This window comes from Schistocerca serialis, chromosome 11, assembly GCF_023864345.2.
Source record: "Schistocerca serialis cubense isolate TAMUIC-IGC-003099 chromosome 11, iqSchSeri2.2, whole genome shotgun sequence".
NCBI classification, from domain to species: Eukaryota; Metazoa; Arthropoda; class Insecta; order Orthoptera; family Acrididae; genus Schistocerca; species Schistocerca serialis.
In genome coordinates, this window is record NC_064648.1 from 74,675,008 (window position 1) to 74,691,834 (window position 16,827).

At 43.2% G+C, this 16,827-nt stretch overlaps 1 protein-coding gene across 2 annotated transcripts in view; it reads right to left on the reverse strand.

The window, feature by feature from the left end:
* Window positions 1-7,326: 7,326 nt before the first annotated feature.
* Window positions 7,327-16,827, reverse strand: part of LOC126426910 (uncharacterized) — a 58,442-nt gene continuing 48,941 nt past the window's right edge. The window contains exon 5 of one of the 2 annotated variants that reach the window (XM_050089013.1): window positions 7,327-8,614. In XM_050089013.1, coding sequence (XP_049944970.1) covers window positions 8,128-8,614 — 487 coding nt within the window. In that variant the 3' untranslated portion in view covers window positions 7,327-8,127. The remainder of the gene's footprint in view (window positions 8,615-16,827) is intronic. The other variant, XM_050089014.1, reaches the window with a different exon arrangement.

The following is a 16,827-nucleotide window of genomic DNA, read 5'->3' on the forward strand; positions in this document are numbered from 1 at the left end:
ACTTGTGAGAAGGGATTTTATCAGTTAAGTCTATTGTAAACTTCAGAATCATCATGAACAAGTATTAATAATGACAATGACAAATGACGTATGTGTCAATAATGGCTGAGTGCCAGATTAACAAATTATTTCAGTTTCAGAATTGCGTTAACATTTAGTAACCACAGCATATTATTTACATATGGAGAATATTTATTATTATTTGGACGTTAAGGAGCCTTCTTTCACTGACAAGCGAAACATGGGATTTTAGCAAACTCGGACTAACTATTACGAGTCTAACCTTGCAGTTGCTTTTGCGCTATGCTTCCGAATTTTACCCTGAATTCCATCTCCAAGCGTAGTTAAGCCACCTAAATCTCTCCTGGCTTTATAAATGAAATCAAGCCTTGAGTGTGGTGAGATCTGCCGTCACAGCCGTGAGGGCAGCGTGACACGTCTTCTGTCTCCGAGCTGCCGACCGACGCCACTGCTTCCACTCTCGCAGACACACCTCGTCTCACAGCAGTGCACTCCCATCTTTCGCCCTCAGATATATTACTACCGATATTTGAATGCTTACACAATGGAAAGAATAGCGTTGAGTTGGATATATTGTTTCATGTAGTGGAGAGTTCTGACACACTCCTTACAAGTTAGTGACGGCTGTAGAGGGAGCATGGTTCAGTATTTCGGCAGGGGCCTTCCAGCGACTTGTTGAGTCAATGCGACGTCGAGTTGCTACGCGCCGGCGATCAAATGGTGGTCTCACACGATATTAGGAGGTATCTCAAGACTTTTGTCACCACATTGTGTTAAATCGTGAAAAAGTGTACATTCTGTCCTAGTGACAAATCACCTGTACACTGTACACACAAAATAGGGGATGTAGAACATAAATCATTAAGAGGTTAAGCCTTAGGTCTGTACAGTCTGGGCAACTTATACCTACAAATCACTGAGATGAGCTATCTATGACCGTGGCCCTTGTCATCGCCATACAGCCAATAATTCCACCTGCTACTACCACAGATGTATCCTGATGGTATCACCAGTTCTTTATTCGAGCAGCTACTCCACTGGTCCCACAGGGCTGGGTGACACCTTTTCCAGACTTCCTGGCCTCATAGAAAAACTAAGGTGGTTCCAGAATTCGAACTCTCGTCCTTCCGCACTGAAGGCAATGACGATAACTATTCGGCTGTGCTGGCGGCAAAAAAAATTGTAACTCGTCTACGCTAAAACTACTTATGTACATGTTTTAAATGAAAACGCATTGAGGATTGAATATGCAGCAGGATTTTGGAACATGTATCGTATTCGAACATTATGAATTACCTCGAAGCATAGAGTCTATTGACACACAGTCAAGAATGATTTGCAAAACATCGTTCTTGTGAAACACAACTAGCTCTTTATTGGCATGAAGTGTTGATTGCTGTTGACAAGGGATTTCAGACCGATTCCGTATTTCTGGATTTCCGGAAGGCTTTTGACACTGTACCACACAAGCGGCTCATAGTGAAATTGCGTGCTTATGGAATATCGTCTCAGTTATGTGACTGTATTTGTAATTTCCTGTCAGAGAGGTCACAGTTCGCATTAATTGACGGAAAGTCATCGACGAAAACAGATGGTATTTCTGAGGTTCCCCAAGGTAGTGTTATAGGCCCTTTGCTGTTCCTTATCTATATAGACAATTTGGGAGATAATCTGAGCAGGCATCTTAGGTTCTTTGCAGATGACGCTGTCGTTTATCGACTAATAAAGTCATCAGAAGATCAACACAAATCGCAAAACGGTTTAGGACAAATATCTGAATGCTTCGAAAATTGGCAGTTGACCCTAAATAACGAAAAGTGGGAAGTTATCCACATGAGCGCTAAAAGAAATCCGTTAAACTTCGATTACACGATAAATCAGTGAAATCTAAAGCTGTAAATTCAACTAAATATCTACGAATTACAATTACGAAAAACTTAAATCGGAAGGAACACACAGAAAATATTATGGGGAAGGCTAACCGAAGACCGCGTTTTATTGGCAGGACACTTAGAAAATGTAACAGATCTACTAAGGAGACGGCCTACACTACGCTTGTCCGTCCTCTTTTAGAACACTGCTGCACGGTGTTGGATCCTTACCAGATAGGATTGACTGAGTACATCGAAACAGTTGAAAGAAGGACAGCACGTTTTATATTATGTCGAGATATGGGAGAGAGTGTCACTCAAATGATACAGGATTTGGGCTGGACATCATTGAAACAAGGGCGTTTTTCTATGCGACGGAATATTCTAACGAAATTTCAATCGCCAACTTTTCCTCCGAATGCGAAAACATTTTGTTGAGACAGACCTACATAGGGAGAAACGATGATCACGACAAAATAAGGGAACTGAGAGCTCGTACAGAGAGACACAGGTGCTCGTTCGTTGCACGTTATACAAGATTGGAATAATAGAGAATTGTGGAGGTGGTTCGATGAACCCTCTGCCAGGCACTTAAATGTGATTCGCAGAGAATCCATGTAGACATATATGTTGTTGATACTCCCCAAGTGAAGGTCAATAGCTGTGCAGCTGAAGTATGAATTCCTAATTATCTATGGGTAATGATAGCTTAACTTTTACAATCGTTTGATAGACATATTATGCTTTATCATTCACGGAGAGTCAAAGAAGCTGTTTAGCTTCCATCAATGTGGATATCAGGAACTCAGCAGACGGATCACTAACCTAATCACAATTATTTACTTGAATTATAGAAAAAGTAGTAAATTATTCCCTGTACTTGTGTTATTTGAATTACCACCTCAGTTGCACCATTCTGCCTAGGGTGTGTTCCATTTCATGTCTATCTTTGTGAAATTTGTTTGACTGTCTTGTGTTCATAGGTCGCAGTTTCACTTTTGTCTGAATGGGAACGTCTACCCTTTTGACAACTTTATTTGGATGATTAAATGTGTGCATGATGAAATGAAGATGGTATCAGTTTCAATTTTGATGTGTAATATATTCCATTTCCCATCCATGGACCATAGACCCTGCCGTTGGCGCGGAGGTTTGCTTGCCTCAGCGATACAGATAGCTGTACCGCAGTTGCCACCACGATGGAGGGGTACCTGTTGAGAGCCCAGAGAATCGTGTGGTTCCTGAAGACGGGCAGCAGTTTCTTCAGTAGTTGCACGGGCAACAGTCTGGATGATTGACTGACCTGGCCTTGTAACATTAACCACAACGGCCTTGTTGCTCTGGCACTGCGAACGGCTGGAAGCAAGGGGAAACTACAGCCGTAATTTTTCCGAGGGCACCGCTTTACTGTATGGTTAAATGATTATGGCGCCCTCTTGGGTAAAATATTCTGTAGGTAAAAAAGTCCCCCGTTCGGATCTCTAGACAGGAACTACTTAGGAGGACATAATTATCAGGAGAAAGAAAACTGGCGTTCTGCAGATCGGAGCGTGGAATGTCAGATCCATTAATCTGGCTGGTAGGTTAGAAAATTTAGAAAGGGAAATGGACAGGTGAAAGCTGGATATAGTGGGAATTAGCGACGTTCTTTGGCAGGAGAAACAAAACTTCTGGTAAGGTGAATACAGGGTTATAGAGGTAATGCAGGAGTAGGATTAATGATGATTTAAAAAATAGGAGTGCGGGTAAGCAACTACGAAAAGCATATTGAATTCATTATTGTAGCCAAGATATACACAAAGCCCTCGCAGTGGTTGAGAAGGGAGTGAGACAGGGTTGTAGCCTATCCCAAATGCTATTCAATCTGCATATTGAACAAGCGGTACATTTTCTGCAGTTCATCACACAGCTGACTAGGGCAGCCGCCCTGCCAGAGTTGCTGCACGTGTAGGCGCACTGCCGATGTGACGCCTGGTGCAGGGAGAGGCACAGACGACGGATGGAAGGCAAAAATTGAAAAAGGGAAAATATGCAGCAGCACCCTGCTATGTCACCGTGAAGGTCTATTTTACCCCACACATCGTAATGTGCTGTGGAACTACAGTTTTACAGCTCTGTTGGGACATGTGTTACTAACGGTTTTGTACAATTCGTTGTAAATATACGTAAACCTATTATATTATTTCATATTATGCGCAAACGATATGGTGCAAATATTGGTACTAACGCCATGCTATGAACACACTAGCTTTCAAACCATCTCTACTGCTGACACATGAGTAAATTTAGTCTGGGTTCATAACTAAGTGGTGTGAATATTGCTATTAATGTCATATTATAACAGAGGTCGCCAATTAATGCATCGTCGGCACACAGAGAAGCAGTCTTAGATTTGAAGTGAAAATGCATTCTAACCATAGAGTTCATATACCAGTAATATGGATGTGCCACACACGTGTTCTGTTTTCTTGGTACCAGTGTGTATCAGTAGCTCACGCGCACTCTTTGGTTCCAGCGAAGCTAAGAGTTCCTAGCTCCGCTGGTCAGCTGTAGGTGCCCGAGCACAGGGTATTTTGGGCACGTGAAGGACAATTTTACATGGCCGATGGAGAATTTCGTGGTCAGAGTCATGGACGCTGAGGGGGACCTTTTATTGCTGTGTTTGCGGTTGTTAGACTTTGCAGAGTCTTGGATTGTAGATGACCAATGGAGCTGTGTGATTAATACATCAGGCCTTAGGCGGAAGGAAAATGGTTTGGACTGCCCGATACTGCGATTCTTGTAATTAACTGTGACACTTGATATGTCTCACCAAGTACCGGTTTCACATCGCAGTAATCCATCGCATTCTGGTTCCACCTCTATCTTTGTTCAGTTAATGTTCTCCTCAACGATTTTGCTGGCGCCTTTACCTGGTCAATTTGTACAAAGTTTGGCAGTTATATATTGCGTGCAGTGGTGGAACTTCAGATACATTTCTGTGTGGTCAATTCATGGGCTGTGAGAGTAGCTGATCTTCGGTGTTAACTGCAGATTTCGTTAGTTGTGATTGATTTGTGTTAGTATTCCACGCTTCTCTTACAGACATATGCTCTGGTTTACAATATGTTTTAGTGTGAGCCAACTGATGGACTGTTCTGAGAAAACTACTGATCTGGCTGCTTGTTATTTATTTTTGTTGTTGTGTACTAATTCCTACTATTCTTGCCAGTGACTTAAGATCTAGTATAAATGTCCATTATTAAATAAAAATACGAATAGTACAGGCCTAAGCCAGGTTTTGTGACCAAGGTCGTTACTTGTCTTAAAGGGGAGTCTGGCTGTTCAAAATTGTACTAATCCACGTAACACTGTTTATCCACCGTCACTCATTCTTGTTCGTATTGTAATTGAGGTATTTGGATATGTTACGTTTCCTTTAATAGTAACCGTAGGCCAGTGTGTATTAATTGCATAGTGAGCTTATTTACTCTTCCTCGTGAGCCTCCTATAGCGTAGTGTTAACTTTACTCTGGTTGTAACCTGTGGAACGCTGTTGGCTGTTGGGCACTACTCTGCCCAACAAGACTTCTGCTAAGTCGTTCCAGTTAGAGCAATTGGTTACTTAAGTTTATTTTCGTCTTCTTTTTATATACTAGTTTCACACAATAGGTAGAAGTTTATGTCAAATTATATGTTTGGTCACATTTGACCGACGTATATGAAGTTCCTTTTCATACATTCATTTATTTACAGAGAGAAGTTAGGCAAGAGCGCCTTGTCTGATGCCTCTTGAGCAGGTAAAACGCACACATCAAGAAAAGTTTTGCATCAACTCGGTTCGGAGAGTTTCGGAATATGTACAGAATCTGGAATAGAGCTCAACATGAACATCATTTCCTCCCTTTTTATTGCCCATAAAAACCACACACTGCATGTTGAACCACCATAGAGCGAGACGTTCAGAGATGGTGATCCAGATTGCTGTACACACCGGTACCTCTCATCCCCAGTAGCACGTCCTCTTGCATTGACGCGTGCCTGTATTCGTCGTGGCACACTACCCACAAGTTCATCAAGGCACTGTTGCTCCAGGTTGTCCTACTCCTCAATGGCGATTCGGCGTAGATGCCTCAGAGTGGTTCAAGGGTCACGTCGTCAATAAACCGCACTACCTATCCCAGGCATGAGCGATTGGGTTCATATCTGGATAACATGCTGGCCACTCTAGTCAAGCGATGTCGTTATGCTGAAGGAAATCGTTACAACATGTGCACGATGGGAGCGCAAATTATGATCCATGAAGACGAATGCCTCGCTAATATGCTGCCAATATAGTTGCACTATCGTTCGGGGGATGGAATTCACGTATCGTGCTGCCATTATGGCCCCTTCCATGACCACCAGTGGCGTACGTCGGCCCCACATAATGCCACCCCAAAAGAGCAGGGAACTTCCATCTTGCTGCACTCGCTGGGCAGTGTATCTAATGCGTTCATCCTGACTGGGTCACCTCCAAACACATCTCTGACAGTTGTCTGACTGAAGGCATGTACGACTGTTATCGGTGAAGAGAACGTGATGCCAGTCCTGAGGGATGCATTCACATATTGTTGGGCCCACCTGTACCACACTGCATGGTGTTGTGGTTGCAAAGATGGACCTCACCATCGATATCTGGAGTGAAGTTGTGCATCATGCAGCCTATTCCACACAGTTTGAGTTGTAACACGACGTCCTGTGGCTGCACAAAAAGCATTATGCAACATGGTGGCGTTGCTGTCAGGGTTACTCCGAGCCGTAATCCGTGGGAAGCGATCATGCACTGCAATACGAGCCCTTGGGCAGCCTGAGCGAGGGATGTCATCGACAGTTCCTCTCTCTCTTTATCTCCTCCATGTCTGAACAACATCACTTTGATTCACTCTGAGACGCCTGGACACTTCCCTTCTTGAGAGCCCTTCCTGACACAAACAATGCGAATGCAATCAGACCGCAGTACTGACCGTCTAGGCTGGGTTGAACTACAGACAACACTAGCCGTGTACCTCCTTCTTGGTGGAATGACTGGAACTGATCAGCTGTCGGACTCCCTCCGTCTAATAGGCGCTGCTCATACATGGTTGTTTACATCTTTCGGTGGATATAGACAACTCTGAACAGTAAAATAGACTGTTTCCGTGATACAGTAGCCAAAGTCAACATCTATCGTCAGGAGTTCTGGGAACTGGGGTGATGCAAAACTGTTTTTCATGTATGTAATTGGCTTAGAATAACATGTAAACATAATCTTAAATTATTCTAGATGAGATACAGCTCTGAGCATTGTTTGATAGATTGTTACATTGACTCTTAAGGCCAGATTAATAATATTTTACCTCTTATTTCTTTAAGTTGTCGTGATCTTACGGTTTCCACTTTGTGCAGCATACTACATGGAAGAACCAGTCAGTAATTGTTTTACCAAAGATGATTTATTTTCATGTATGTGGACTCCTTCAATGAAAATATCTGTGGGTGTATGCCTTATCATAAATTTTGGAAATCGTTGCATTGTGAACACATTTGCATCTCCGCAAGACATGGATATAATTAGTGAGTGTGTTTCTCTTGTAAATGCTTGTCCTTGGCAAGTAAGAAAATTCTTGATGTTTTTAAGAAGTGCTGTAATAGCTTTATGGTATTGTAAGAGGAATGATTTGTTTTGAGTAATCATTGTTATTTTTTCCACAGCTACTGTGATACTGTATTACAGTATTCTGAGACACAAACTAAGCCTCTGGGGTTTCCTTGGGGATGACTGATGTTCCTGCTCAATACAACATGCTCTTTTTCTGTTCAGACGACTGTCTTTGGACTTTCATCATAACTGTTTACTTAAAGTAATACTTGACGGACCTCACTGGCAGTGTTTGCAAACTGTGTAGTTGGCTGAATAAATAAATTGTTGTTGATTAAATTCAAGATTTATTGTTACTGTAGTTCAGCAACTTACCACAACAGTACAGCCTCTTACTGCCACACGGACTGTGGTGTTATGTGTAACAGCATATTTTTACCAATTACTTTACAATAACGAATTTAGTGAAAAACATGTTTATTATTAATGATATACGTTTCGATTATTGTTGAGTTTTCATGGAAGGAAATTCGCTTCTTGCTACACACATTAGTGTATATGAATGTCACATTGTCGCTACTGTTATGATTTTACTAGAGCAGTGTTCTATTTACTTCAGAGGTGTGTATTGTAGTGCTAGTCTCGTGTTATCCTGTCTATCCAGTGTTGGTGGTTGAACTGCCTGGCGCGGTCCACTGGGGTTTTCCCTTTGTGATTCCTGGCCCCGCTGTCAGCCCCTGCATCGAGTAGTGCAGTCGCCTCCTCCGTGCGGCCATGCTCGGCCGCGAAGTGCAGCGGCGTGTCCCCGTCGACGTTCCTGGCATTGGGGTCTGCAGAGGCCGCCACCAGCAGCCGCACCACGGCCGGCCGGCCGCCCCATGCAGCCCAGTGGAGCGGCGTGTTCTGGACCCAGTTCCCGGCGTCCACCTCCGCGCCAGCCCCCACCAGACAGCTCGCCGTTTCCACGTGACCCTCCCAGGCTGCCCAGTGCAGCGCAGTATTCTTGTTCCCATCCGTCGCACCCACATCAGCCCCAGCTGCCAGCAGCATTTGCAGCTCTTTCACTGTCCCATCGTTAGCTGCTTTGATCAGCCTCCTGCCTTTCTCCGCTGCAGAGAGGGTCCTACACAAAACACAGAAACTCTCATACTTTCCTTCAGACACACACTTCTGATGAAGAAGCGTATCAGAGTGGTACAACTGTAACCAATTCTAAAACTCATCTCTCTGACAACTGATAAATCTCCCTTCTGTGATACAGAACACTGAGAAAGTTGTTTTATATTAACGTACAGATGCACAGTTACGTCATCCTCTCAAATTCTTCATCCACTCTCCACAAAAAATTCCTACACTCCAACTCTCAAGATACAAAGTTATCACATGTTGTCACTTTAATTCGTGATCGTTAGCTTTTTGACCTTAGAATCCAGTCGTTACAGAAGTTGTTGCCTTCCACTTCGTTGAGTCACTACTACGTCTCTGTGTGCAGCAGTCCTCTCTGACACTTGCAAATGTGACAAATAATGTTAATGACGTCTCCTGCTATTTAAAGAGAAGTTTCTGTTATTACAGGAGCAAAAGTAAACCCAATTATCAACAAGTTTCTTGACCCTAACTCGTCAAACAGAGATAGCTACTGTTAACCAGGAAACCATTCAGTGGTGACGTTTCGGATACAGCAATGATACCAAACTGGACTCCTCTACCCCTACACACAATCACACTCATTGACAGATGCACATACACACAAGAACTAACACAAACAAACACACACACACACACATACACACACAGAAACATACACATAGAGAAAGAGAGAGACAGAGAGAGACAGAGAGAGAGAGAGAGAGAGAGAGAGAGAGAGACTTTCGTCTTATATTCCTCTGGCTGTGATGCGCCCTAAGGCGACAGCGAGAACATGAGAGTAAATTAAAGTTTAATGTACTTGTCTCGATATGACAACCGTTGGAAAGTAAATCTTGTTTCCTGGAAAGTGCTGCAGTATGTAATTTACATGCGACAATCTCGCTAGGACGAGTCTAAACGAAAATATCTACATGCTGATACAACGCACTGTGCGGCATGTGTTCAGGAGAAGAATTTAGTAACATTTTCTGAAACTAAAGTCAATTAAGAAGTAATTATTTCCATTATTCTGGTAAATGACGTATTAAAATAATGAATCCAATATCCGCTGATCGATAAAATATATAATTCCTTTTTCTAGAAATATTTTGGGCAGACAGATTTGCAAATGCTGCTGATTCTATTGAAAATCATACAGTTGACATACTCAAAACACATTATATAGTTATGATAACTGCATGAGATAATAATGGTTATTTTCTATATAAAGAGAAACAGACGTGAATCCTGAATGACTGTACAGGAACCAACAGCTCTGAAGCCCTTTTGACTCCCACAGTGCGTAACTTGGTGTGGTCCCGTTGAAGGCAGTGTATTTATGTTTGCCTCGCACACGTTTGAGTGTGTGTGTGTGTTTTGTGTGTGTGTGTGTGTGTGTGTGTGTGTGTGTGTGTGTGTGTGTGTAGTCTGGTGAAGGTGTACCCACGGTGTGACACTGAATGTTTGAAGTAGTGCTACTTAGTTTTTAAATGCACAGATCACTGACAGACGTCAAAGTCACGTCTCCAGATTCAAAAAACTCCTACAGATGAGTGCCAGACTCTGAGCTGTTTGGGCAATTTAATACGGAGCTGTGGAAGCTGCTTCACAAACAGGCGTTAATCTATCATTACTGGTACTTTAATGGTTACCATTTATAACCTGACCAGAATCAGTGACGATTTAAGACACTTAATCTACTACAGTTTCTCATTACTACTGAATATTTTATGGAATCCCCACTTTAATTACAGCTCGTTGCCTCATGAGTACACCCAGTGCATGATCCCCACTCCTCCAATCCAACAGATTTTCTGGGTGGACAAGATGCTGCAAGTCTATATTCTGTTAGATCAGTCGTATGTGGGTTTTTGTGCCACAAAGTTTTTCGCTGTTAAAAAATGATCCGCTACTCTGTACTCTAAATCTGTTGCTGAAGCAGCCACACACAACGTCTACAGAGCGATGAGTCTTTGCCTTTCATATGTGTGGTTATTGGGGCTGGTAGTGGTACCACCCAGCATGGGCGTGCCTCAGCTGTGAACCGATGATAGCCACCTTCTATACACGAGTGATCTCTGACGGGGTGTGGTGTAGCAGGCAATTTATTGAGTGGTGTTTCTAGCACTGATGTACAATGGATATGGTGGAGACCTGCAAACCATGCCCAAAATTGCATGCATGAAAATAAAAACTACACGCCATAAGCTTTCCTAGCATTTTCTCCCATATTTTTGACAAATATTACATACATATAAACTTTGTTAATAATAATGAGTCACTCCCAATTCTTTCAGTATTTAGCAGCAGTCCTTCCACTGCCCAAAAAATTTCCTAACAGAACACAGCCAGTGGTGTGTCACTTTCTATGTAATGACAGCATCTTCGAGACTGCCTTTAGTGTCACAATGCTACAGTACATGCAGATGTAGGATCTCAAACCATGGGACTGACTGTGCTCCCATAAATTAAAAGTTCGTTCTCCGCATATGGATTACTGTACGTAGAATACTAACAGGAAATGGCGTAACTTATGATTCACTCTGAAATGTAAGAATGACTTTATAAAATATTTGTTATACTTAACGGACTTTTAGCCGAATGATTCTCAAAACAGTGTTTTTCATTTATAATTTTGGCACACAATTTTTCCTCTCTAATGATGAAAAATAATGTTTCACCTCATGAAAGTAGCAGGAACACAAACCTACTATAAAAATATAATTCAGTTATAGTAAGTAGTTTTGAGAGGCACCCGGCCTGGGTGGCCGAGCGGTTCTAGGCGCTACAGTCTGGAACCGCGCGACCGCTACGGTCGCAGGTTCGAATCCTGCCACGGGCATGGATATGTGTGATGTCCTTAGGTTAGATCGGTGTAAGTAGTTCTAAGTTCTAGGGAACTGATGACCTTAGAAGTTAAGTCCCATAGTGCTCAGAGCCATTTGAACCATTTGAGAGACAATATGTGCCATAAACAATAATTGAAGTGAAATTAATCTAATGCACTAAGAAAGAAGAAGCCAATCACACTGAAAACAATGAACATGCACTGAAGTGAAATGATATCCTGGAAAACCACTCAGAAAAGTTGAATTTGCAAAGTAATGTAATGAACATTAGTGACAGTTTAAATTTTGTTTCACATCACGACCGCAAGATAGATTTCCTGCTTAGCATGAACAGGCACTTTAACAGATTTTTTAATCTTTCACTTTGAGAGACAGTTAATAGGATTTCTTTTCTTTAAAATAGTGATTTAGTGCATTGGTGATCAGTATATTTCGGTTTAGGAATGCACTTGAATTCCGTGTGTTTGTAAGTTGCTCTGTTGGCGAACATGTTTTTTCCACCATGCAGCTCCATTCATCGTTTGTCTACTATTCAGAATTGCAGGCAAAGTAAACTTGGAGGGATAGGAAACTGTATAATTTATCAGTGATGGGAACATTATCACAAATTACCTCCTACCTGCTGGCTCTGAGTTTTGTGATCAGCAAGGGATTATTTAGATTATTCCCTGAAAAAAAACTGTGTCCAACTAATACTCGGAAACAGAATCTAGCTTGTGATTTATTAGATCTACATTGATCGAAGTGTATCTGCTAGATGCTTCATATGGAATGAGAATGCATTTGGACATAGCAGTAATTTCTTGTCTTTCGTGACGTTCAGTACCATGGCTTGAGATCCAACATCTGCATGTCCTGTAGCATTGTGACACTAAAGATGGTCTTGAAGGTGCTGTCATTACACATGAAGGAATACACCACTGCCTGTGTTCTGTTTGGAAATGTTGTGGACAGTGGAAATACTACTGCTAAATACTTTTGCCAATGGTATAAGTCTTCATGAAAGTTACCACTTGTATCTTACATGTAATTTTTGTGTCACAGCCGTCTAGCCTTTCAAGCACTGACATACTGTTACGTTCCTAACTAACTCAAACCATATTGTAAATTGTGGGAAAATACATAAGATCCGCAAGCATCCTCTCGTCTGTTACATTTATGGAGATGATATTTAGGCTGCTTTTATGAGCTGGAAATGTTTCGTAGTCAATTACTGGTCTCGCTGTTCAAACGTGTACAGTTTTCTGCAAATTTTAGTTCCTGTTGAACTGCAAACTGATTTATGAGCATTTTCCTTACATATATTATTCATCTTGGAAACCTGAAATCCTTGTCATATTACGAGATGTGATTTAAAATCAGAAGCAAGTGATTTTGCTGGCAGTAGCCATCCCATACTAATCTGGGTATAGTGGTGTCATAAGATGCTGACTAACGATGACTGTGGATGCCTCGTTAATTATAACACTGTGTATCATGTTAGTCACTCACCCGTTAAATTGCATTTTGCTCACAGTCATATTGTTTTTCACTCAGTCATATGCATTGTCAAACCCAACTATTATTTTCGCTGGATGTGATTTACAAGCTGAGGTCTGATATAAAATATATCTGTACATTCTGGCAATAGATCTGACATGTTCCTAGCTATAGTACTACGAAAACTGCATTGAGTTCGATTCTTTATGAGAGCAGTTTTAATTGGTTGGTTGGTGTGGGGAGTAAAGGGATCAAACTACGCTCTCATCTGTCCCCTTCCCAATATTCAAACAGCTCTCAGGTTAAAAACATTACCAAAACGATTTCGGGAAAGTAAAAGGCGAGAGACTGACTCGAAACCACACTGAAGAAGAAAACAAAAAAGGCTAACCAAAGGGGAAAACGTAAACTAAACGAAAAAACAGTGGATGGTATCAGAACAATGTAGCAGATGGCCAGGACTGGGTGATCACAACAGGAATAAAGGATGAGCGAGCCACTCTGCAACACACTAAAACCTCCAGCCTTAAAGACAAGGCTAGACGAACTTGGACTGGAAAAATACGAACACCAAGGCTAAAAAACAGCAAAGAAAGAGTGAGGAGGAGTTAAAATAAAGGTAGAAAAAGCCAGATGCTCACCATTAGATTGTGTGATAAAAATTCCCCTCACAAATAAAACGTAAAACGATGTCAACCGTTAAGACATTGACTCCCAACACCGTTAACAGTGTGATGGGAAGGTTAAAAGTCCACTGCAGAGCAACTAAACTAGGGCAGTCCAGTGAGATGAGGACGACAGTCAAGTGGGACCTACAGCAACACTGAGGTACGTCCTAGCGACGGAGGAGGTGTCTATGTGTCAGCCAGGTGCGGCTGATGTGGGGTTAGCAAAGGACAACAGACTCCCTGCGAGTGGCTTGCATGGATGATTTGTAATCTCCTTGACAACACATAGTTTATTTGGTGTACTGACCATGTGTCATTAAGCATCCCATATCCTGAAAACTTTACAGCATAAGACCAACTGGAGATCAGTCTCCAGTGCGAAGATTTCCAGAGTTGGTTTACTGGTAGCGTGTTTGGTCAGCCTGCCAGCAAGTTCACTGCCCAGGATCCCAGCATGTCCTGGGGTCCTAATGTAGGTCACTGAATGTCCGCTGTCGCCAAGGGCACAAAGAGACTGCTGGATAGTTAACAGCAAAGGGTGGTGAGGGAAGCACTGATTGAGAGCTTGTAACATACTTAAAGAGTCACTAGAGATGACGAAGGACTCACCTGTGCAGGAATGGATATACTGAAGAGTGCAAGAGGTAGCTACCAACTGTGCAGTGAAAACACTGAAGCAATCCAGCTAGGAGCTCTGTTCAGCATGTCCAACGTGAGCATAAGTGAAGCCAACAAGAGCCATTGAGCCATCTGTGTAGTTTGTTTCTGAGTCCTGGAACTCACCAAGAACAGAGAAAAACTGCCAGTGGAGGCCACAGGTAGAACTGAGCCTTTTGGGCTTTGAGATAGGTCCAGACGAACCAGTGGCTGTGATATGGACTACAAAGTGAACACATAGAAAAGTTATTTTTCTGACGTTTCGCCAGCACGAGTAGCTGGCATTGTCAAAGTTTCACCCTCCATTGCCGGTGGTGAACTGGAGGCGAGCTCGCGGCCGCAGACTATATGTACCTGGCGCGCCAACGTCCGAGGGCTTCTCCGCGGTCATTTCCGGTCCGGTTCTCCTCTTGCTACCTGCGACGGTCGTTCGTTGCAGTACGGGCAGCCAGGATCCGTTTACCTTAAGTCTTTCCTCTTTCTTGTTGAAACTGTTCGCGTGTTTTTGTATTTCTACAGCTTCTCTGAACAAGCACGTGTGATAGTGCTTCTCTACAGCCAGAACTTCCGTGTCGGCGAATTTTATTACGTGGTCGGTCTCATTCAGTGCATGCTCTGCCACGGCCGATTTCTCCACCTGCCCCAACCTGCAATGTCGCTTATGCTCTTTGATCCTGGTGTTAATTGATCGTCCAGTCATTCCGACATAAACATTTCCGCATGTGCATGGTATACGGTATATTCCCGACATTGCAAGTTGGTCTCTTTTCTCCTTCGCCGATCTAAGACACTCTTTGATCTTCCTTGTCGGTTTGAAAATCGTCTTTACGCCGTGTTTACATATAGTCTGCGGCCGCGAGCTCGCCTCCAGTTCACCTCCGGCAATGGAGGGTGAAGCTTTGACAATGCCAGCCACTCGTGCTGGCGAAACGTCAGAAAAATCATTAGATCAACGTCCGCCGAAGAACCCGAGACAGAAGCCAATAGGCAGTTTGTCAACAAGTGGCCACGAAAGCCTTAACAATTTTGTATTACGCCTCTACGGGGAGGATATTTGCAGATTGTACCGACGCCGTGACCAACGACGGAAGAAGAAAGCGCGACTGATGTCCTCTCTCGCCTTTCTGTCACGGTGCCGAGATGAATGTGCTACACCGAAGTTCTTGAGATGCAAGCGCCTATTCACCACCGTGCAAGCACATCGTATCTACGACAGAATGGAACGAGCTTTCTTTCGTGAGCGAATACATACAACACGGAGAGACTTGGCAAGAACGGATCAGGAACTTCTGGACATTTTCTATCAACTAAGTAGCTGAATGCATCGAGACGACTGGGACAAGATCGACAGCATCACTCACAGGAGAATGCCGAACGGAGCGATGCACCGAGCGGCAAAAGAAAAAGTTTGAAAGATGCCGGAAGCAGACCGACAAGGCGATTCCCGACATGTCACACACAGTAGTCAACCTCACTGAACGACAATTGACCGAAGAGGAAGTGTCTGTTCCTCAAAAAGGAGGGAATTTCGCTATCATCCCGAGAACTATACCTATATCATTGCCAACACCGAAGCAGCCATTCGGACCCTTCCTTGTGAAAGGGCAGAGGAAATACGCACTGAAACAGCCAGGATATTGCGCCGAGCAAAACCACCAGCTTGCAACCTGAAGAAAGAAGAGGTACAAGCCATTAAGAATCTCAACGCCGACAAGAGTATATTGGTACTGCCTGCCGATAAGGGGAATGCGACCGTCGTAATGAAGACCGAAGAGCAAAAGATCCGAGTCCTATTAGATCCGACGACGTACCGAAAACTAAGCGCAGATCCGACGCAGCGTATCACTCGGAATACGAATCGATTAATCAAGGCGTCTTCTCTGCCGGCGGACATACAGAGAAACCTGCGCAACACAGAAGCCCTACCACCTCGGCTGTATGGATTACCCAAGATCCATAAGAACAACGTTCCACTGAGACCGATCGTTAGCGCTCCTGGCTCACCAACGTATTAACTGGCGAAACACTTGGCCTCTCTGCTACAGCCACACGTGGGGAAGACCGACACATACATTAAGGACTCAGGACATTTCATTGAGAAGCTGAAGAAACTGAAACTTGCGCCAAACGACATCCTGGTCAGTTTTGATGTTGTTTCGTTATTTACGAAAGTGCCACTCAGTGACGCTCTGGAGCACATCGGTTCCATGTTCCCGCAAGACATCAAAAAGCTCTTTCATGCATGTCTCACCACGAGCTATTTCACGTGGAATGGCGATTTCTACGAACAGCTGTAAGGTGTCGCCATGGGTAGTCCTCTCAATCCAGTGGTGGCCAACTTCTTCATGGAACAATTCGAAGCACAGGCACTGGACTCGGCGACTTGCAAACCTAAGGTGTGGTACAGGTACGTCGATGATACTTTCGTGGTGTGGAGCCATGGTGAAGAACAGCTCGGTGAATTCCTAAGACACTTGAACAGCCTCCATGCCAACATAATATTTACCATGGAAGTAGAAAAGGACAAGAAACTGCCATTTCTAGATGTGCTGGTC